Source organism: Arvicola amphibius, chromosome 6, assembly GCF_903992535.2.
Source record: "Arvicola amphibius chromosome 6, mArvAmp1.2, whole genome shotgun sequence".
Lineage (NCBI taxonomy): Eukaryota > Metazoa > Chordata > Mammalia > Rodentia > Cricetidae > Arvicola > Arvicola amphibius.
The window spans coordinates 7,667,176-7,688,162 of record NC_052052.2 but is presented as its reverse complement, the minus strand read 5'-3'; the positions used below and the strand labels follow the sequence as shown (position 1 = coordinate 7,688,162).

At 51.9% G+C, this 20,987-nt stretch overlaps 1 protein-coding gene across 1 annotated transcript in view; it reads left to right on the top strand.

The window, feature by feature from the left end:
* C6H1orf127 (chromosome 6 C1orf127 homolog) overlaps positions 1-20,377 on the top strand; it is a 30,990-nt gene extending 10,613 nt beyond the window's left edge. Inside the window, 10 exon segments of the mRNA XM_038334350.2 lie at positions 3,107-3,231; positions 4,298-4,441; positions 10,045-10,083; positions 11,370-11,507; positions 12,012-12,096; positions 13,048-13,244; positions 13,478-13,601; positions 18,350-18,543; positions 18,994-19,937; positions 19,939-20,377. Of these exon segments, the coding sequence (XP_038190278.2) occupies positions 3,107-3,231; positions 4,298-4,441; positions 10,045-10,083; positions 11,370-11,507; positions 12,012-12,096; positions 13,048-13,244; positions 13,478-13,601; positions 18,350-18,543; positions 18,994-19,937; positions 19,939-20,377 (2,429 nt within the window).
* The last annotated feature ends 610 nt before the right edge of the window (positions 20,378-20,987 follow it).

Below are 20,987 nucleotides of genomic sequence, written 5' to 3'. Positions count from 1 at the left end.
CTCAGCACCCCCCCCCCCACCCCAGGTTCTCCAATGCATTTCTCACACCAGGACACGGGCACTGCAGTTCCCTGGAAGGCTTCGCTGGGCTACAAGCTTTCCCCTGACCTTCTCCAAGGTCACACACACATCCCTGTTCCTCTCAGTCTGGTTCCTACTTAAAATGACCTTCTACTCTTGTTCACATGCTTGTCATCAGTGCCACCAGCAGGTTTCAGGGAGCAGGCACAGCCCATGTGCTCCGTGTTGATAGCTATGGCTCCTCCAGGGTTAAGGACTCCATCTCATGCTTAGGAGACTCCTAATAGACATTTGCTCAGTGGACAAATGGCCCCAAGCCTGGATTGAAGTGCCCATCAGGTGCTAGTATGTCTCTAAACTTAAATCACACTATGAAGTTAATAGGACAATTAAAAAATGTATTTTTAAAATGTTCTGCTTATTTCATTAGTTGTGCATGTGCGCATGCGCTTGCATGCACACTAAAATGCAGTGTTTACAAAAATGTGCCACAGTGAGCGTGTGGAGGTCAGAGGATGACTTGCAGGATTTGGTTCTCTCCTTCAACCACGTGGATCCCAGATATTGAACTCAGGTCATCAGGCTTGGTGACAAGTGCCTTTACCCACTGAGCCTTCTTGCTGGCCGACAATTCTTTTCTTTTTTTCTCTTTAAACCTCTATTGCACATGTATGGGGATTTTGCTGCATGTGAGTCCGTGCACCACATACCTGCATGGCTAGTGGGAGCCAGAAGAGGGCGTGGGCCTCCTGGAACTGGGGCAGCAAATGGTTGTGGGTTACCCTGTGAATGATGGGAGCTAAGCCAGGTCCTCTGAAGAGCAGCAGCAGGGTCTCTTAGCCACGGAGTCAATTCTCCAGTCCCTGGTCCGCGGTCTTACCCACTGGAACCACTATTTCATGCTTGGTGGGAAGTTTCATGCCTAAAACAGCCAAATGGACAAGAAATTATGTCTTTCAGAAAACTTTGAACCATGAGCTTACCCATTTTCCAGGAGGAAGACCTTCTGGAAACTTCTAGAAGGATGCAGAACGTTCTTGAAGCGCACCGCCTGTGGTGCCATTGGTCACAGAAGCTGCAAGGAAGACACCAAAATGTTTCCTCTCCTTTGTACAAAAAATGAAGAAATCAAGGAGGGAAGCCTTCCCATCTCAGAATGCCTTTTCCTTCTTTCCTTTCTTCCTTCTTCCCTCTCTCCTTCCCTCCTCTTCCTTCCTTCCTTCCTTCCTTCCTTCCTTCCTTATTTTTGATTTTTCAACCTTGCTTTATTTTTTTTTAAGGCAGGATCATATGGTGTTGCCCAGGCTACCCTATGTGGTCCAGGCTGGCCCCAGACTCATGGCAGTCCTGTCTCAGTCTTCCCAGCATTGGAAATAGAGTTGTGAGCCACCAGGCCTGGCTTAGTCTGGGAATTCTACAGTGCTGTCTGGGACTGCTGTGTCCTGAATCCTGAACTGGCCCTGGGATGGTCAGTCAGCCGGCGACGCCTCTGGAACCGGAGTGGCTTTGTGTATTAAAAGGCCACTTTTCCAGGAGAAAACGCGGAGGATACATTAAGCTGTCGCCTGTTCTTTGGAAAGCCATTATTAATGGAAAACAATAGATTAATAGTTTTAAAACGCTTGTTCAATAAGTAATTTTTATGGCTCTGGATAGAGCCCATTAAACACTTCTGTGTGTTATTATAAAGAAGTTTTAAGTGTAAAATCATAAAGTCAATAATCAGGGAATTAGTCACAGCAGCCAGCCACAGGCCATTAGTTTTAGACGCTGTCAGAGACACCTGTGGCTTCGGAGGAAGCGCTGGCTTTTCTTTGACTAGGCAGCGCCAGGTGGGGATGCAGAAACGACGCTGCCTGCTGCCTTCCATAAAGTTGAAGGGACAGCAAGCAGGTGCAAGCAGCGGGATGCGGGCAAATATTTACAAAGTGCAGACGTGAATGGGGAACTAAAGGGACCCGGGTCAATTTGCACATCCAGGCTGAGACACTTTATTTCCCCAGTGATGTGCCTTTCAGAACCAGAGGCTCGGCCTTGATCTCCTGCTAAAGATAGCTGTGAAGGCTGCACGCCCTTAGAAGGGAGGCATGTCACCCGAGAGTCCCCCCACATCCAGGCTGCCGGAGCTGTCTCCTGCAAGGGCGTATTCCTCCTCTGTCAACTATCTGGGAATGAAAAGTGTGGGCTTTGGGGTGGGAGGGTGGGGGACTTGATAAAAAAAAATCACCTCAAAAGCAACACAAGATAATTATGGAAACAGAAGAAATCTAAAGACGATAATGAAAACTGCCTGTAATCCCTCTGCTCAGTGCTATTCCTCTTTGTGTTTTCCTCATCCAATAAATGTTTACTGAGAACTCTCTACGCGCCAGATGCAGCTTAAGGCGCTAGGGATACGGCGAAGAACAAAACAGATAAATACTCTTGGCGCCATGGGGCTGGCATTTGGGTGGAGGGCAACAGGACCACTGCTGGAGTCATAGACAATTTTCAGCAGGCGAGGTGGTAATTGTGATGCAGAAAGGGGGCCTGAGAGCATGGCGAGGTTAAGAGAGGGCGATGGAGCCTCGGCTGGCAGAGGCCTCGTTGACAAGGGGGATTGACTTAAAGACTTGAGAGTGGTGGACTGAGCCACGCAGGTATCTAGAAGAGCGGTCCAGGTGGAAGATATTGCCAGTGAAAAGGTCCCAGGTGTACCCACGATGCGTTAGAAGTAACAGGGAGGCCAGTATGGCTAAGGCAGAGGGAGAGAGAGCAGTGAGAGGCTAGGTGTGTCTCACATGGGTCTCTGAATGGAGAGCACAGCCATCTGCGGCAGGCTTGCATGGGACTCTGTTGGTTGCTGTGGAGGGAAGGAGCAGGAGAGGAATGAGAAGGCAGCTTCTACAGCCCAGGCTGGGCCCAGAGCTGGGAGGTGGGTGGGGTGGGAGAGTCTGCATGGATATCTGGCAGAACCAACAGGCTTCCTATCTTTGCTGTTCTCCGGCGCTCCAGAACAGAGCAGCCATGGGCTTATGTCTGGGTGTTGGATGCTCCTGACCTGGCCTCCGCTGTTCTCCCATGGTCCTTTCTGTTTCTGTCACAGGCACCACGAGGGCCCCCAACCACCTGGATTCTCTTCTTACAAAATGTGGTTTCCTCTTGCGTCCTGCTCAGGAGGGCGGCTTCATCTTCCGAGCTTTGTATTCGGGCTGCTTTGTGCAGAAAGAGGTGGGTTTGAGAAACTATTGCTTTTCCGTGCTGGGGTCAGAATTCAGGGCCCCACGTATGCTAGGATGCCAGGCAAGTGCACACCATTGAGTTACACATCCAGCTTCTTTTGTTGTTGCTTTGAGACAGCGTCTCCCTATGAACCCTAGCCTGGAACATACCACCTATGTAGACCAGGCTGGCCTCGAACACACAGAGAGCTGTCTACCTCTGCCTCCCAAATGCTGGGACTAAAGGTGTGTACCACCAACTCCACACACACACACACACACACACACACACACACACCCTTTAAAAAAAGCAGTCTTTTACTTTGAGGCAGGCTCTCTTTGCACAGGCTGGCGTCGAACTCACTCTGTAGCCCAAGCAGTCCTTGGCTCCTCCTGCCTCAGCCTCCTGAGTGCTGGGTTCTAGGTGTGTATCCCCACGCCTGGCCTATCATCTTCTCTCCAGCAACCCCCCTGCCCCTCTCCTGTCAGCACTGCCCTTCTTGACAGACCCTCACCCCCACCCCCACATACCTCACTTCACCCCCCCACTCCAGGGCTCACACTCGGACTTCTTGCAGGGCTGAAGGAAGACACCTAGGTGCTGAGGGGTCCTTTGGCCTGGCATGTTGAAGCTCTGTTGCAGCTCTGTTGCAGAAACAGCCATGTACTGTTTGCTTAGTTGCTCTCATGTGCGGAGCCTCAACTGCCTCAACTGTAGAATGGGACCAAGGGATTTCTTACTGGGGTAGAAGGAAACAGGCTGTTGTCAGGAATGAGCGGATTAAAAACCCATGCTGTCTCTTTAAGGGTGACCTTCTGAAAGACAGAGCAGTCCCTTGGTCCAGGGTCATCCCCAGGGACTTCCCCTGTCAGGGCTGAACTGTCACAGGCCAGAATCTGCCAAGGTCCCTGTGCCAGAGACCCTTCAGCTTGCTTCTTAGCTCCTTCATGAGACAGGCTTCTCATTGTGCCCACATCCATGGTGCCCGCTGTGAGCAGAGGCTGACCTATAATTGTGGCCCATTAACTGCATGTTCTTCTTTCGTTTGAACATGTGAATTTTGCCCGACGTCCAGAAAGCAAATTACAGGTTGGAAATCAGAATGTTTCAAAAAGGGACAAAAAGGTTGAAGCAGAGTGATCTCTGTATAATGAAGTGTCCCGTGGTCGCGTCGAGGCTGGGTGAACAGAGGGTCCGCTGCCACCCCTCATTCATTCAGGTAACAACTTGGAAAGGCCTGGGAGGGTTTGGGGAGGGCCAGGGAGGGTTCGGGGAGGGTCCAGGAGGACAAGGGAGAGTCCGGGGAGGGTCTGGGAGGGTGGAGAGGGCCCGGAGAGGGTTGGGGGAGGGCCCAGGAGGGCCAGGGAAGGCTGAGGAGAACTGGGGAGGACAGGGAAGGGTGGGGAGAGCCAGGAAGGGCCCCGGAGGGTTCCGATGGTGGTGATGGTCATCCGGGGCTGGCTTCTCTTCAAAGGCCCAGGTAGAGGACTGTGGTTCCTGAGCTTTGGGATGTGGTCCAGCGGAGGTGACAGCTAGAGACACAGGGTAGGCCCATTCTCTGCGGATATTTAGTGTTGACTGGATATCACCTCCCTCTGGGCTTTTGGGCATTGAGTCATGTGTTGGGACAAGGGGTGGTGACAATTGAAGTCTCTGCAGCTGTGTTCTTTTTTTTTGTTGTTCGTTTGTTTGTTTGTTTGTTTGTTTTTTTTTCGAGACAGAGTTTCTCTGTGGCTTTGGAGCCTGTCCTGGAACTAGCTCTTGTAGACCAGGCTGGTCTCGAACTCACAGAGATCCATCTGCCTCTGCCTCCCGAGTGCTGGGATTAAAGGCGTGCGCCACCACCGCCCAGCTGCAGCTGTGTTCTTTAAGTCATCCGGTGACGGTCAGAACAGTGTGAGTGTGTTCTCTGTTTTTCTCTCTGGATTAAGGAAAATTGCTGGCAAAAAAAAAAAAAAAGTAAGGCTGGGTGGTGGTGGCGCACGCCTTTAATCCCAGCACTCGGGAGGCAGAGGCAGGCGGATCTCTGTGAGTTCGAGGCCAGCCTGGTCTACAAGAGCTAGTTCCAGGACAGGCTCCAAAGCCACAGAGAAACCCTGTCTCGAAAAACCATTAAAAAAAAGAAGGAAAGTTGCTGACTTGCCATCAGAGTCTATCCCTCTCCTCATCCTTCTCCCCCTCCTCTCTCTCTCTCTCTCTCTCTCTCTCTCTCTCTCTCTCTCTCTCTCTCTCTCTCTCTCATGCACGGGATGAGTTTCTTGTGTGCCAGGGTCGGAGGTCAGCCTCAGCAGTCAGTTCTCAACTTTCTTTCTTTGAGACAGGGCCTCTCACTTGCACCTCCCTGTGCCAGGCTGTCTGCCTTCTGTGGAGCCTCTGGGCGCTGCCTCCTGTCTTGCTATAGGAATGCTGAGATGATCGACTCCAGCTACTGCATCTGGTTTTGTGGGGGTTCTGAGGCTCCAAACTCAGGTCCCTACCCTTTTGAGGCAAGCGTTTTATCCACAGAACGATTTCAGCAGCACTGGGTCCTGATTTAACCCAGATCATGTCAAAGAATTACAGGCATCAGGTTTGGGTCCCCTGCACCGAGGAGCGATGAACCGTCCTCACTTGGAAGAACACAGACCTACGGTGTACTCCAGTGTGTCATTGCTTGGTGGCACCCTTAAGCTCAAGTTCCTCTGTAGCCCTGGAGTAGAGAGAGGCTTGACTGGGGAGAGGGGAGGGTTGCAAACTCACAGCAGAAATGAATGTGTCAGACGGAGAAAGGAGTAGGGAATTGAACTCAAGCCTCCATTTCTTCAGCAAAGCTTATCTTCCACTCTTCCTGCCACACCGGGCATGGCTATGGCTGCTGCTTTGGAACTTATTTATGTTGGCGCTAAGGATGGAACTCGGGACTTTACATCTACTAGGCGAGCGTTCTGTCCATGAGCCACGTCCCTGTCCCCTCACTGATAGATTCCAGACCAGTTCTCCGCCACTGAGCCATGCCCCTGGCCCCTCAAAGATAGATTCTAGGCCGGTTCTTCACCACTGAGCCATGCCCCTGGCCCCTCACTGATAAATTCCAGGCAAGTTCTCCTCCACTGAGCCACGCCCCTACCCCTGCTCTGCTGATGTTGACTGTCTCACCTTTACAGCAGCGGTCGGTAGGAAGTGCTGTTTATGCCCCCGTGCTACAGAGTGGACAAGTGGGCAAAACATGAGTTGCTAAGGTTCCATGGCTGGTAGTGGCAGAATGCAGCTATGAGCCGGAAGTGTAACGGGCCCTGGCCAAGCTAGAAAAGGCCCCTTCGGTGAGCAGAGGCTCAACCTCTGCCTCATCTTGCTAGAAATTTCAGCTTTTAAAGGAGAAACAGGAAATCTATAGTTGCATGTGAAATTACACTTTAGAAAGTTGACTTTGGGCTGGGGAAGTAGTCCAGTGGCAGAGCGCTAGTTGAGCCATGGGGCTCCCGCCTCAGCAAGGGAAAAATGCTGACTTTATTCATGGAACAGTTTTTGTTTTTATTTTTATGTTTTTTTTGAGCAGTTGTTTGCTTATTTTAAAACAAGGGTCTCATGCATCTCAGGGTGACCTTGAACTTGCTATGCAGGAGGAGATGACCTTGAACTTCTGATGATGATGATTATTATTATTATTGACAAGGATTCTCTATGTAACAGTTCTGGCCGTCCCGGAACTCACTCTGTAGACCAGGATGGCCTTGAACTCACAGAGATCAGCCTGCCTCTGCCTCCCAAGTGCTGGGATTACAGGCGTGTGCCACCACCACTGAATTTCTGATTGTCTTGCCTCCACCTCCCAAGTGCTAGGATTACAAGTGCAATGCCACACCTGGTTCGTGTGGTGGCGGAGACTGAACCTACAGCTTCACGCATGCTAAGGGGACACTCTGAACCACATCCCAGGCTTCCCAAAATGTTAACTTTAACTTTGTAAGGAACTGTGTGACCAAACAGGATGTTGAAGTTAGAGCTGGGTTTGATGGCGCACACCTGGAATCCAGAGCACAGGCAGTTAAGGCAAGGGGACTGTAAGTTTGAAGCCAGCCCTGGCCAGCAAATGGGTAAAGGTGCTTACCGCTAAAACTGAGCTTGTTTCCTGGGATCCACGTAGTGGAAAGAGAGAACTGACTCCTGCGAGTTGCCCTCTGACCTGCACACATGAACCATGATACTTGCACATGCACACATCCACACAATAAATAAATAAATAAAAAACAAGCCCAAACAGTTATAAACCCAATTTTGCCTGATGCCACAAGGAAGGAAGAAAGGAGAGGGGAGGAGATCTTGAAGGGAGAAAGACCTACGGATGACAGCGACCATCCATTTGAGAAGCATCCGTGAGAAGCACATGCTGGATGCCAAGCTCTGTGCTAGTGCCGATGATCAGATCTGCACAGACACCAGTCTGCCTCAGGAGGGGTGTTCAGTTCCATTCTCATCTGTCCCGGCCTTTGAAGCAAATGTGCTGAGACAGGAATTGCTGAGCAGAGGCTGGGACCCCAGCTCTGTGCTGCCCCCTGTGATCTTGCCTCTAGAGTTCTCTGCTACCCAACTTTAAGGGGCAGTGCCTGAGGCAGAGGGATGTTTAGGTCCCATGGTGGTCATGCCAGGCAAGGTGTTATTGTTCCTGAGAGTCACAGGCCTCTTCCTAAAGATCCCCAAACATGGTCATAGTGGGATGTGGGTTTGATAGTCTGGTCACGGCTCTTTACACTGGCCTGTAATTTTGGGAGCGGCCACCAGGGGACAAGGTTGCCCCTGTCATACAACATTGGACAGAAACGGGAGCAGAGCAGAGCTAGTGGCAAGTCAAGCGCCAACTTTGTCCTTTTTGACCTGCTCAGGTCCCCAGCATCCTTCCCCAGCGTAGGTGTTGTAGCCTACAGGAATACAGGACCCCCATTTCCCTGGGCAGAGTCGCAGAAAATTGGGCTGCATGGGAGCAATAGTCTCAGCTGCCACCTTTCTTACCCCCGCCCTCCCATCTCCTCTGTTTTTCCTTTACCCATCACAGAACCTCATCATCTCATCGAATTGACTGATTCATTCCTGGTGACTTCTACAGCCACTTCCATGGCTGCACCTTGAACTTGCATTAAGTTTTAATTAAAGCCGTTACACCAGCCTTGCCCCTGGCTAAATGCAGCCGCGGGCACAGGGCACATAGATATTTAATACTCTGCCTCTCCCCGCTGATGGCACAGGGTGCCCAAGGGTGTACCCGAGCCATGCCCTGCTTGCAGCGATCTGCGAGCTTGCTTAAGTGTGCCCACAAGCCCCGAGCGGGGAGGCTGCGCAATAACTATTCATTGCCCTGGGTTAAGTGTGCCCAGGGGCACCGGTAAACTCAATGCAGTGATTAGCGATTGCTCCCAGGGAAGACTACCCGAGGTCCTGCTGAATGTCTGCAGGCCCTAAATATAGTCTGCTCATGGCCATTTAAAGGGCATGGCGCGTTTGGCCTGTGCACTTGATCCCACGTCCTTTCCCTTCTTTCTACAAAATGGCTCCCTCCACGGAAGAGTGCAGCCTCCAGGGCTGCCCTGTTGCTGTAGGGCTGGGGTGGAGAGACTGGAGGGAGGCTTTGGTGGCTGACCTGGGAAATGTTGAATCCCTTTCCGGTCTCCTTCCTCTCTGCTCCCTGAGTGAAGGCAGCACCTCCAAGGTGAGGGAATTAGCGGCTCTCACACAACAGGCTCTCTGTGGGCTGTGCTGAGCTCTCTGAGGCCAGGGGCAGCAGAGCTGAGGCACTGGCAAGATTGAGGGGATAGGGGCTACCTCAGCTCCACCTACTCATCTCTGGACCAGGAAGAATGAATTCTGCACCTGTCGGGGAAAGGGGAAACAACCCTATGCAGGAGAGGTGTCCAGACTCGTTAGTCTTTTGAGCCTCAGTGTTCTTAGCTTTTGTGGAATAAGGGGAGAGGGTAGCTGCTCTCTGTTGGTCTATGATTCTGTCCTGTGCCTCAGTATCCCTGCCCATGCTTACAGAAAAGGCAAAGGGAGTGAGGGTGGGTCGAGGCAATGGGAGGTAAGAGGAGGTAAGAGGAGGCACTTCTGCCCAAGCCTGACAGCTTGCGTTCCATCTCCAGGACCTGCACAGCCGAGAAGAGATGACGCCCCTAAGTTGTCCTTGGACCCCTACATGCACACTGTGACAGATGCATGCCCACAACATATACACTGGCATAATAAATACATAACTAATACAATAATGGAAGCGTAGGCAAGAGCACAGATGGGTGGAGCTGGGGCCCAGGCCAGTCCCTTACTGGCATCACGAGGTTCAGGTGCAGTGAGGGACCAGCTGTCTGGGTTTGCCTGAGAGCATCCTTATTTTAGCCTCGAACATCCTTCACTGGGGGAGCCCGAGATGACTGGGCGTCCTGAGCATGGCACTTAGGTGAACACACACCTCTACCTTTGCTCCTCGGAGTCCACAGGTAAAGGAAAGGTGATAAGAGATGGGTGACTGGGGGCGAGATGAGGTGGGAGGTATAGGTCTGGGAACCAGTCCACCACAAGCATCAGAGTCATGTGCACACCCAGCCTCTGCCTTGCCAGCTGTGCTCCACACGCTAGCTGCCCTGCTGGCCTGGCCCAGGGCAGCAGCTGAGGGCGACATTTCCCTGGGTCTGTTGACACTTGAGTCCCAGAACAGAAATGATTTTCTTGTCTTAATGAGCAAACAGTTGGGCGGCACGACTCTCTTGCTAGACTCCTGCTGCGGTGATTGCAGAAGTGCGTGCTTGCTTGCTCACCTTTGCTCACAGTTTGCGGCTGACGCTTCCTCTCTGTTCCTCGCAGGTCTCTAGGCCCTTGCCTCCAAGGATCGACAGTGGACAGGTAGGTGAGGAAAGGACATTGTTCTGGAAGGTTCTGCTAGGCCTGGTGCTTGGGAGGCTCTGAGGCAGGAGGTTGTTGCTTCCATGGTCCTTCTGTGGAGAGTGTCCATGAACAGTAGTTTTGTGGGCCTGGATCATGGCAGAACGGGAACTTCCCCCTGGCACCCTCCTCACAGAGGCCTGAAGCTGTCTGGGGAAAAGAACCTGGTGGTACCATGCTGGGGTAGAAAGTCTCTGGGTCCTGCCATGGTAAGATTCTCTCTGAAAGGTTCCCAGTGGCAGGAGCTGAATCCTTAGCAAGGCCACCCAGTCCTGTGTGGTTCACGGCTGTCCTCTGTATTTCCCCTCACTCCTCTCTTCCTTCCCTTCCCTTCCTCTTCTTTAGTTTTGAGGCAGAATATATACATACACATATATTACATATATATATTACATATATATTACATATATCACTATATAGCCCTGACTGGCTGGAATTTTCTATGTAAATCAGGCTGGCCTTAAACTCACAGAGATCCGCCTGCCTCTGCCTCCAGAGTGCTGGGATTAAAAGCATTTGCTACCACCGTCCAGCTTTTCTTTTCTTTTTTAATAGTTCAGGGCGGGAAGTGGAATCAAACCCAGGGTGTGCTAGGCAATTATTCTACTAACTGAGCTATGCCCCAGTCCCTAGTTTTTATTGTTTGGAGACAAGCTTTTACTACATAGCCCAGGCTGTTATTTAAATCATGTAAATCCCCCTGCTTCACAATCCCAAGTGTTAGGAACATAGGCATAATCCATTACACCAGGCACCCACTTTTTCTCTGGGTCTTAGGGGTTCTCATGTCACCTGGGGAGAGCCTCCCTCACACCCCTTTGAGTCTTGGGAATCCTTGCTTTCCATTTGTCTTAGAGACTTTCCTCAGTCTTGGACCGGGCTGTGCTTCCTCCTTGAACCTCTTGCCTCACTGGATACCAATCTTGATTCACAGCCCCCATTGATCGTGTCCCATTACAGGCCGCCAGTTACGCTGGCCTGGATGGTACAGAGGCTGAGTGACTGGCCCTGCTCTCAGGGGCCCAGCATGTTTATCTGTGCCCTAAACACCCCTGTAAGGGGTCAGCTTCCCTGGAATATAAGAGCATCAGCATGTTTAAGTTGCTGCCGTTCTACCCCTTGGTCAGCTGAGCCTTTCCATGACCTAGTCACCGTCTTGAGTCCCGCCCCCAAGAGCCCATGATCCTTGACCCCAAATGAGCATGTCTCCTGGTCAGCTGGATTGTGACTTTGCCTTTTGTCATCAGACCCCGTGGATGCTGTCCCTTCGAGGGGAGCTGGTGGCTTCTCTGGAGGATGCCAGCTTGATGGGATTAGATGTGGACATTGGTGCCACCATGGTCACCGTCCAAAGCCCACGACAAGAACTTCTTCAGAGACAGGAGGTCAGTTGTGGACAGTGGCCAGGCCAGACTTGAGGGAGTCCCCACAGCCTGACACCCCCAGGAGCACTTTGTCATCCTGCAGTGCCAATTCACGTGTCCACCTGTGAGACTGGACAGATTTAGGCAGGCGGCTTCGAAAATTGGGCCCCATTAGTGTAAAGTGCTCTGCTCGGCAGATGAGGGGCTCCGGCAATCATGTATTCAGCGCGTCCTGATCATGGTGGCAGGATCATAATTACCATCTCTTTAAATAGCCCAAAGTTGCCGTGTAAGAGAAGACGGCTCACATGACATTTGCTCTGAGCTTGCTTCCTGCTAAAAATATCCTGGCTAAATAATATTTCCTGGTTGTGCTGGAGCAACAGACCCTGGCCTGGGCTCTGATTCTTGGGGCTTTGTTCAGAGATGAGATGAAAGGGTGGAGTAGAGAGGGTAGGCCCTTAAGGAGGGAGCGTGCCTCTAGAAGGAACAGTGGCCACAGGGGGGACCTTCCTGTTTCCCCAGGTATGGAACACTTCCCTGGAGCTCCTGCCACTCTGGCTGGTGAGCGGTTCCTATGCCTACTCCCTCAAGGCTGCGTGCCCGCTGGGTAAGATCCAGGAGTGCCCCTGATGCCCACCTCTGATTTTAGCACTATCTGTCTACGACTCCTGTTTTCTCCCCTCTGCCAAACACCTTGTCCCCACTGCCCCATTCTGCCGCCTCTCTTCTTAGCCCTAACCTTGGCTGAGGACTTCTGAAATGCTTGGTTCTGGGAGGCATTTGGGGAACATGGGAGCAGTCTGAGAGGTCTATGAAGTATGACTATGGACGAGGGAGAGGTCTGAGCGGAGTGTGAAGTGTGACTATGGTCGTGGGAGCAGTCCGAGTGGCGTGTGAAGTGTGACTGTGAACAGTGCTATCTACTGAGGGCTGCAGATCTGGGGTCTGGGAACTTCTGGGGGCCCCAGGCAGGCTCTAGGGTCTGTGGTCATATTCTGCAAGACTTTGAGGTGATACCCTCCCTTCCCATGCACCTCTTCATTGTGAGGAGGCCCGGAATCCATACACTCCCGCCCTGTTTGTACTGTTTGAAATATCTTTATTTGGAGGCAAATGCTTTTTCATTTAGCAACTGCAGAGCCGGCTCGGAACACCCCATGAGAGAGAGCTGGTACAACAAAGTTCTTGCTAAAGTGTAAACAACTGATACGAGCTGTCCTCCTTCCAGCAGCTTGTCATGGGAGGGGCTCCAGGCAGGGCCATGAACTGCAGTCTTGGCCTTTACCAGACTGCTCCTGGCACCTGCTTTTCCAGCAACCTTCTCAAATGGCAGTATCCTCTGAGAGCTAAACAGGGTGGCCCTTTTTTCTTCTTTCTCCCTCCCTCCCTCCCTCCCTCCCTCCCTCCCTCCCTCCCTCCCTTTCTTCTTTTCTTGGGACATCAAGTTCCAGTGTCAAAATGAACTGAGTCATGTGTGGGCTGGCCTCAGGTGTGGCTCTGGCTAAGGCCCTGCATCCCTGTAGCTTGTTTTCTGGGTCATGTTTCCTTCTGGTTCCAGTGTTGTCCCAGCCAGGGTCGGAGGTCTCAGTTTACATCCCTAAGCAGAGACTGGGTCTGGTTAGGAGAGGACTCCATGTGGAAGAGTCCCTGAGCCCCAGGTTCCTGCGGGTGCACCAGTCCAACACCTTCACGGTGACCGAGGACAGAGACTTCGTGGTTGTCAGCATCCCAGCCCGGCTGCTGCTCCAGTACCAGGTCAGCATCCTGGTGTTATGGCCTTGCTTCTTCCTCAGAGACCTCTTGCTTGGGCTGTTGGTTGAACCCAAAGACAGATTTCAGAGAGCAGGTCTTTGGGGGCTGGCTGGGTGCTGGCCTCACTGTTTATGTCCTAGAGGCTTAGCTTTGTTTAGGAGGTGGCCCCAGCAGGGACAGTCAGAGGACAAGGGATGTATCTCATCACATGGAACCAATGCCTTGCTGTCCCACAGGCATGCCCAGATGCCAGAGAATCCCCAGGGACACAAGCGTTCTACAGGGTGGACCTGAGCCTGGCCTTTGCAGAGATGGTCTCCCCAGTACACTGGAGAGTGGAGAACTTTTTCCAGTGTGTGGGTAAGTGAGGAACCCTGAAAGCACGCCTGCTGGTGACAGGTACATGCTACCCATGGTCTCATTCCCTGCCCTGGCTTCATTCTCCTTTGGCAGTATTCATTCTCTGGACTGAGAGCTCCCACATCTCAGCAACTTAGTGATTCTGTCAAGTACGCTGCTGGAACTGGAGAGGCCTAGGTCCTAAATAGCGAAAAGGGAGACAGAGGCGGAAGTGCATCGGCTTCCCAGCTCAACATGCGCACGCGCATCTCTGTGTGTGTGTATGTGTGTGTGCATGTGTATGTGCGTGTGTGTGTGCATGCATGTGTGTGTGCATGTGTGCGTGTGTGTATGTGCATGTGTATGTGCGTGTGTGTGCACATGGATATGGGAGCCAAAGGATACTGTCCAGTGTCTTACTCGTTCGACAGCAGCCTCTCACTGGCCCCAGCCTCTCACTGGCCCTCGAGCCCACCTCGTCAGCCACTCTGACCAGCAAACGTCAAGGAGCCTCCTGTCTCCCAAGTACTAGGATTACAGGTGCACAGGGCTTTAAGAACATTTAGGTTTTTTGTTTTTGTTTGCTTGTTTTTTTTTGTTTGTTTGTTTTCAATTTTATGTGCCTAAGTGTTTTTCCTGCATGTTTTTCCCTGGTGCACAGGGAGGTGCTCTGATCCTGTGGAACTGGAGTCACTGACAGTTGTGAGCTGCCATGTGGGTGCTGGGAATTGAACCCGGGTCCTCTGGAAGAGCAGTCAGTACTTTGAGCAGTCAGTGCTTTTAACCACTGAGCCATCTCTCCGGCTCCGCGGCCTTTTTATTTTTATTTTTCAAACAAGGGATCTAGATATCTGATCTCAGATCATTCTTATTCTGGTGTGGTACACACCTTACTAATTAATCTTTATTTTTTTTTTATTTTTTAATTAATTAATTAACTTTTTTTTGGAGACAGGGTTTCTCTGTATAACAGCCCCGGCTGTCCTGAAACTCACTCTGTAGACCAGGCTGGCTTTGAACTCACAGAGATCTACCTGTCTCTGCCTCCCATGTGCTGAGATTAAAGGCGTGCGCTGCCACTGCCTGGCTTGTTTCTATTTTTGAGACCAGGTCTTAGTGTGTAGCCTTGGTTGGTGTTAAATTCCCTCAGCCTCCCAGGTGCTTGGTTTGCAGGTGTGTACCATTTCTCTGAGTGTTGTCTCAGGTTTTGTTTTGTTTGAGACAATCAGAAACTCATTTAGCCCAGGCTGGCCTTGAACTCACTACACAGTCAAAGATCATGTTGAATTTCTGGCCCTTCTGCCTCCAGGCCTCAAGAGTTGAGGTTACAGGCAGCAGCCACTCTGGTGAATTTATGAAGTGCTGGGGATCAACCCAGGCTTCCTGTACTAGACAACCACTCTGCCCACTGGGCTACATCCCTAGTTCCCACTCGGCTTTTTTTTTTTTTCTTTTCAATCTGGAGCCTAAGGATCCTAGAGCCTGTCACAACGGTGTATTAGAAGGTGGTGTTGCAGGAGAGAACCTGGTACAGGATGTCCCATTTCCATTTTGGTGTGTCCCACCATCTCTGTGTGGGCTCCAGTGCCTCAGGTCGGTCGGTGCCTCAGACTGCTTGGCAGAGAGCCCTAGCCTCTGCACTGTGTCCTTCATCTGAAGCAAGTTGCCCTGTAAACACCGTGCGAGCTCCCGTGCAAGGAATGCCGCCGCCCTGTCTTGAAGGGGCTTTCGGTGAATGGCGGACGACCAGACAACCTGGTATTCACACATGCAAAACCACCAGGAGCAAAACCCATTCAGATCCAGCACGAGGAAATACACATAATTCACAAATGATGTCAATCACTTTCATCTCAGGACTTCCTAACTGTCCTCAATAGAAGACAGACGGGAAGGAGATTGAACTCAGATGTTAATAGTGCAAGAATGCCCCGTTACCAGGATATGATGTCTCGGTGCTGCATAAAAATGTAATTATATTCAGAACTATATTTAAAGATTAAAAGGGGGACTGCCTACCACATCTAGCCCCAAACTCAGAAACAAAGACAAAGGCGGGATGGGCTGGGGGGTGGGGCGTGAGGACGGGGTCGAGTTCTAACCGGCTGCTAAAAATGGAAATATTTCTTGAAAGTTTTTACATGTTTCGGCTGCTTTTGTTTTAGCAGTTTCCTGCGGCACTGATATTGATTTTGGAAGGGGGGGGGGTTGGAACTCTACCCGGCCAGGATTCAGCAGGCACTTGCAGTGGGAGAGAGAGCTGGGAGGGAGCAGAGGCCACCGGATGGGGTCTCTCCAGCAGCCTGTAAGGGGAGCTAGGAGGTGTCTCTGGAGCCTTGTGGAGGGCAGGTGGACCCAGGAGGAGGTGCCAGGGATGAGATGGACTTTGTTCTAGCCTCCGAAGGGTAGGTAGGTTGTTCACAGGGAGACAATGAATAAAATACGAAAATAGCAACAGCAATAAAAACATTTTAGGAGGATTTTTTTCTCCCTCCCTGGGAAGATTTACATGGGGAAAGAATGTTCCCTTTCTGGTTTTATTAATTTCATATCAGCAGCCGGAATGAATCTCTCCCCTCCCTGGTCCCCAGTGCACCTCCTCTGTACCTCTTTGCAGCTTCCAGAGCTTTCTGTTCTTTTTATAGTCTCTGCTCTCCGCTCCTGCCTTTCCCTGCAGTCTAGAAGCCTGGGTGGAGATCTGGGCTGCGGCTCATACAGTTTTCCTTCTTCAGCTTTTGCTTTTAGCAACCACTTACTTACAAGTGCCTGTTAGACCCGATTTTCACCAGGAATTTTTACAAAACGTCTTTCCTCTGTCAATCTGTGACTCGTGAGTCAGACTCTGAATGGGTTGCCTACGTGCCTGCAGTTCTGAGACTTTTCTTTAAGACTTGTTCGTTTCAGTTTTTGCGGGTGGGTGTTTTGCCCGCACGTGTGTCTGTGTACCATGTTTATGCCCGGGGCCCTCTGAGTCAGAAGAGGGCATCAGCTCTCCCTGAATTAGAGTTACAGGTGGTTGTGACAGACCACGAGGGTGCTGGGAACCTAACCCAGGTCCTCTGAAAGAGCAACAGGTGCTCTTAACCACCAAGCCATCTCTTCAGCCTCAGGGTACAGATTTTTTAAAATCTCCCTCCCCCTTACAAAATGAAAACCAAACCCAAACGATGTTTAAGAGCACCCTAACAGTTTCAGGTGGCAGCTTCTGAGAACAATAGAGTAAGTGGGGTACCCACCCCCTAAAAAGAAAGTCAATGGCAGCGGGGGTGTGGCCATGGCAGTGGGGGTGTGGCCGTGACAATGGAGGTGTGGCCATGGCAGTGAGGGTGTGGCCATGGCAGTGAGAGGTGTGGTCATGGCAGTGGAGGTGTGGCCATGGCAGTGGGGGTGTGACCATGGCAATGAGGGGGTACCTTCATCTTCCAAAGACTGGGTAAAGGGTAGCAAAATGACTCAGCAGGTAAAGGTGCTTGCTGCCCAGCCTGCTAGCCCGAGTTTGATCTCTAGGACCCATGTGGCAAAAGGGAAGAAGTGACCTCTGACCTCTGCAGTGTGGCACGTGTAGTTTCCCTGTGATAAAACATCTCAAGACGTGAGTGAGAGGACCTGGGTGGAAATGCTGGTGGGGGTCAGGTAAGAAGCATAAACCAGTGAGGGTAGGGGCATCCAGGACCCAGGGGAAGGGGGTAGAGCTGCAGTGGGGTTTAGGATAAGAAGGAGTGTCAGGCAGTCTGGGCAGCAGGAGTCACTATACTCCCCCAAAAGAGACAGGCCTGACTTCTCTGGGGATGCATCTGAGAGGATTCTGCCTTGTAAGGAGATAGACCATGGTGGCCAAGTTTGTCCATTGTTCTGTGTGAAGCTGATGACAGGAAGTGTTCTCTGGATCTGGGCATGGTGCCTGCGATTGCAGAGCTTGGGGGGGGGGGGGGCTGAACAGGAGGAAGGCTGAGTTCAAGAACAGCCTAGGCTAGTATGGAAAGCCTGTCTCAGACGTAACCACACAACACAATCCCTATAAAACTTCACCATTTTAACCACCTTACAGCCTGCCCCAAGGATACTAAATGGTTGTACCGGAACTGTGGATGAGGAGTTGCTACTTAGCATGTCTTAAAATGTACAAGATGCCCCCTCCCCAACATGGGACAGTATGGTTGTCTAGGATATCAGCAGTGCTTGGCTGGTTAACCTGAGGATGGTCAGGCAGGCAACATTACCCAGTTCTGATTGATTTCTGGGGTTGGACCAATCAATGTATTATACCTCAAAATAGGAGATGGCTCTCCGATGAAACCAGCTGGTAGCATCCAGGCTGGGCAGTGAATGGAGTCAGGTGATCTCTGCAGAAACCTGGATTTATGTGTTTTAAGTTCAGTAGACTCTGTTCATTGAAACAGAGTTTCAGATCCAGATTGGCCAGGACCTTGCTCTCTAGTCAAGGATGAACTTGAACTTCTGATCCGTTTGCCAACACCTTCTGACTTGCTGGTGTTACCAGTGGAACAGCCATACTTGGCTTATGTCATTCTGGAAACTGAACTCAGGGACTTGTGATGTTAAGTAAGCATTCGCCAACTTAGCTGCGTTTCTAGCACAGATAATTTAATTTCAAAGCTCTGTGAGGTTCAGCCATGAGGACAGCTCCTAACCCAGGGCTGGGCACTGATCACCAGGCTTATGTTCTTTGGGGAACGGATGAATGCTTCCATGGCAGGAAGATTTCGTTTCCCTAGGGGGAAGGCTGACTTCTGCTTTCCATTTGGAAGGGTCAAGAGAAGAGTCACTTGTCTCAACAGCCACACCGAGGGCGACTCTACCTACCCTGTCCCCTGGATGGGAGACTGTTTCAGCAGAAGTGCTGCCGCCTGCTGCCTCTCCCCAGTTCCAGATCCTGCGAGCAGCTGCTCGGGATGAGCCCCTTCGGCGTTTTGTGCACCAGTCTGCTAAAGAAACCACTGAGGCAAATCCACAGCCGTGTGCTCTGCATGCTGTTCCCTACCCAAGGGTCTGGTCCCCACGAGGCGGGGATGGCTTTAATTGGGCCTAAGCCCTGTCTCTCGCTACCCTTTATTCACGGATAGCTACACCTTGACACCCCCGGTCACACTTCTTCCTCAAATTCAGAATGTTTCCCAGGGAAAGCAGGGACCTAACATGCTTCCACCTAGGGGCAGGGCCCTTTCGTCTGTCCTGCTTGGCTCGCATTGAAGAAGACAGTGGTAGAGACAGCTGCTGTATTCACAAGAGGGTCAAAAACTGAGGCACGCTCCAACAGTGGAGGTGGGGGTCCTGGAGGCAGGCCTAGAAGCCCAGCCTGAGGCCACTGCCTCCACATCCTTCTCTGGGCTGTGGTTCACAGGGTTGCTAGGGCCATATGCTTTTATTTCTGATGCTTTTCCTCTCTCTGCAGCTGGAACCAGCAGCGTTGTTCATGCAAACGGCTGCACCGGAAGGAGGAAGCTGGAAGTCCACTGCCTTCTCTTTCACCAGTGCAAGCCAAGAGCATCATGGTCTTCAGACTCCTCCAAAAAAGACAGATTTAATTCCACATCTCTGGGCTCCAGCTACACTCTCCTCAGAACACACGGATGCTTCCCAGGCTGGCCCCAGACCTTCACAGGTGATCTTCCTGTCTCGTGCTTCCATGGCTACACATTTGTCTTCAGAAGTCCCCTCTCCTCTGTGGCTTTCTTGGCGATCCAATGGGCCCCAAACGCTGCAGGGTTCTGAACCATCTGTTCCCCTAACCGAAGTTCCAAGAGTCATGATGACTGAGCAGGACCCTGCCCAGCCGTCAGGCAGTCCCTTCCCACTGGGACAATTGTCAAGAGAGACTGTGAAATCAGCAGAGTCCGTGGATCCCACTCCAAGGGAGTCTGCCCACATCAGCGAGGAATTCCCACCATGGACAAGGCGCTTCAGGAGCCGCCTCAATGAAGAGGGGTTGATTTTCCACCGTGCTCCCAGAAGGCCTCAGGAGATACTACCAATAATCAAGGCTGAGGAGCCACTGCAGAATGAACAAGATCCATCTGGAGAAGGGGTCAGAGGGTACCTGGATCTGTCAACCTCAGAACCAAGGCAGGGGACAGAAGGGCTGGGACTCATTGTCTTGCCTGGGACTGATGTCACATTCACCATCCAAAGAGGGAGACAGCCAGATGCCAGTGCCCACCTGGGGACCTCCAGTCCAGAGCTCCCTGGGAGGCACGGTGTGGGCTCAGCAGATCCTCAGACAGTACTTCCCAGGGACCTTCTGACTGCCACCTCTGAGAAGCCTGCAACCCCTTCTGAAAGTACAGACAGGACCCTACAGCTTGAGTCAGTGCCTACATGGCCCAAGGCCTGGCCATCCACACAGAGCCAGCCCCCTACCTCCACACACCCAAAGCCTTCTGGCTCCCCCAGAAAGCAGATTGCTCCTCTCCAGTGAGGCTGGAATCCTCCTCCCTGGTGGTCAGGAGTCGACGGAGGCCAGATTGGCTCCCACCCCTGAGAGCCATCAGCTTCCTGAGCTTTGGCCCATGTGGAGGGGGTGGGTGCCTCAAGAGGCCCCTGTGCTGAGCCTTTCTAGAGACTTCAGCAGTGAGTCAGAGTGTCCAGGAAGGGAAGGCACAAAGGGAAGGGAGGATGCGGTTTGGTATGTTCCTACTTCCCTTCCGAAGGCAGCTGTGACAGGACCAGAGCCCCCGGCCTCCCTGAGCTGGCCCAGCTATACTTCACATCTCACTGTTAAAATCCAGGAAGGCTTCTGGGCAGCGTGCAGGCCTATAGCCAGACCCACCCGTGTCTAGGGCTCTGGCCCCAGTGTCTCCTCTCTAGCTCTGTAACCTTAGCAGGGCACTAGCCTTTCTGAGCCTTACTTTCCTATCAATGGAGGGGAAATGATACTCGTTCCTCCCAGGTGGGGTTATTGAAGGAGGTGAACAAGAATCACATAAAGCCTTGGGTACGGAGCCCTGCACAAGCATCCCTGGGGAGGGAGGATGAAGTGTCACTGCTTGACTTGCTGATCAGCACAAACTATGGTTTCTATGGCAGCAGCTGGTACCCTTCTGGCTTCGACAGACCCATTGACCTGCAGTGACCCATAGCTCCCAAACTCAGTGGCCCAGGAGCCCAGCTGTGGCCTGGGCCGGAACCCCACTCCGTGCTTCCCTGAGAGGGCAGTGCCTCACCCCCTCCAAGCCAACCGACTGTGGCTGGAAGTGGGGTTTGAAGCGCAGCCAAGAAGAGGAGGCCGGGCGGCCGTGCCGGCCCAGAACGCGAACTAAATAAATAAATAAATAATCAGGGTTGTCTTGGCTGATAAACGGTCCCTACCTCGAAGATGACTTCTCCCCCCCAGCGTGCCCCCCTCCTTCCTCTTTCTCCGGGCAGATCCATCCCAGGCAAAAGCTTAAT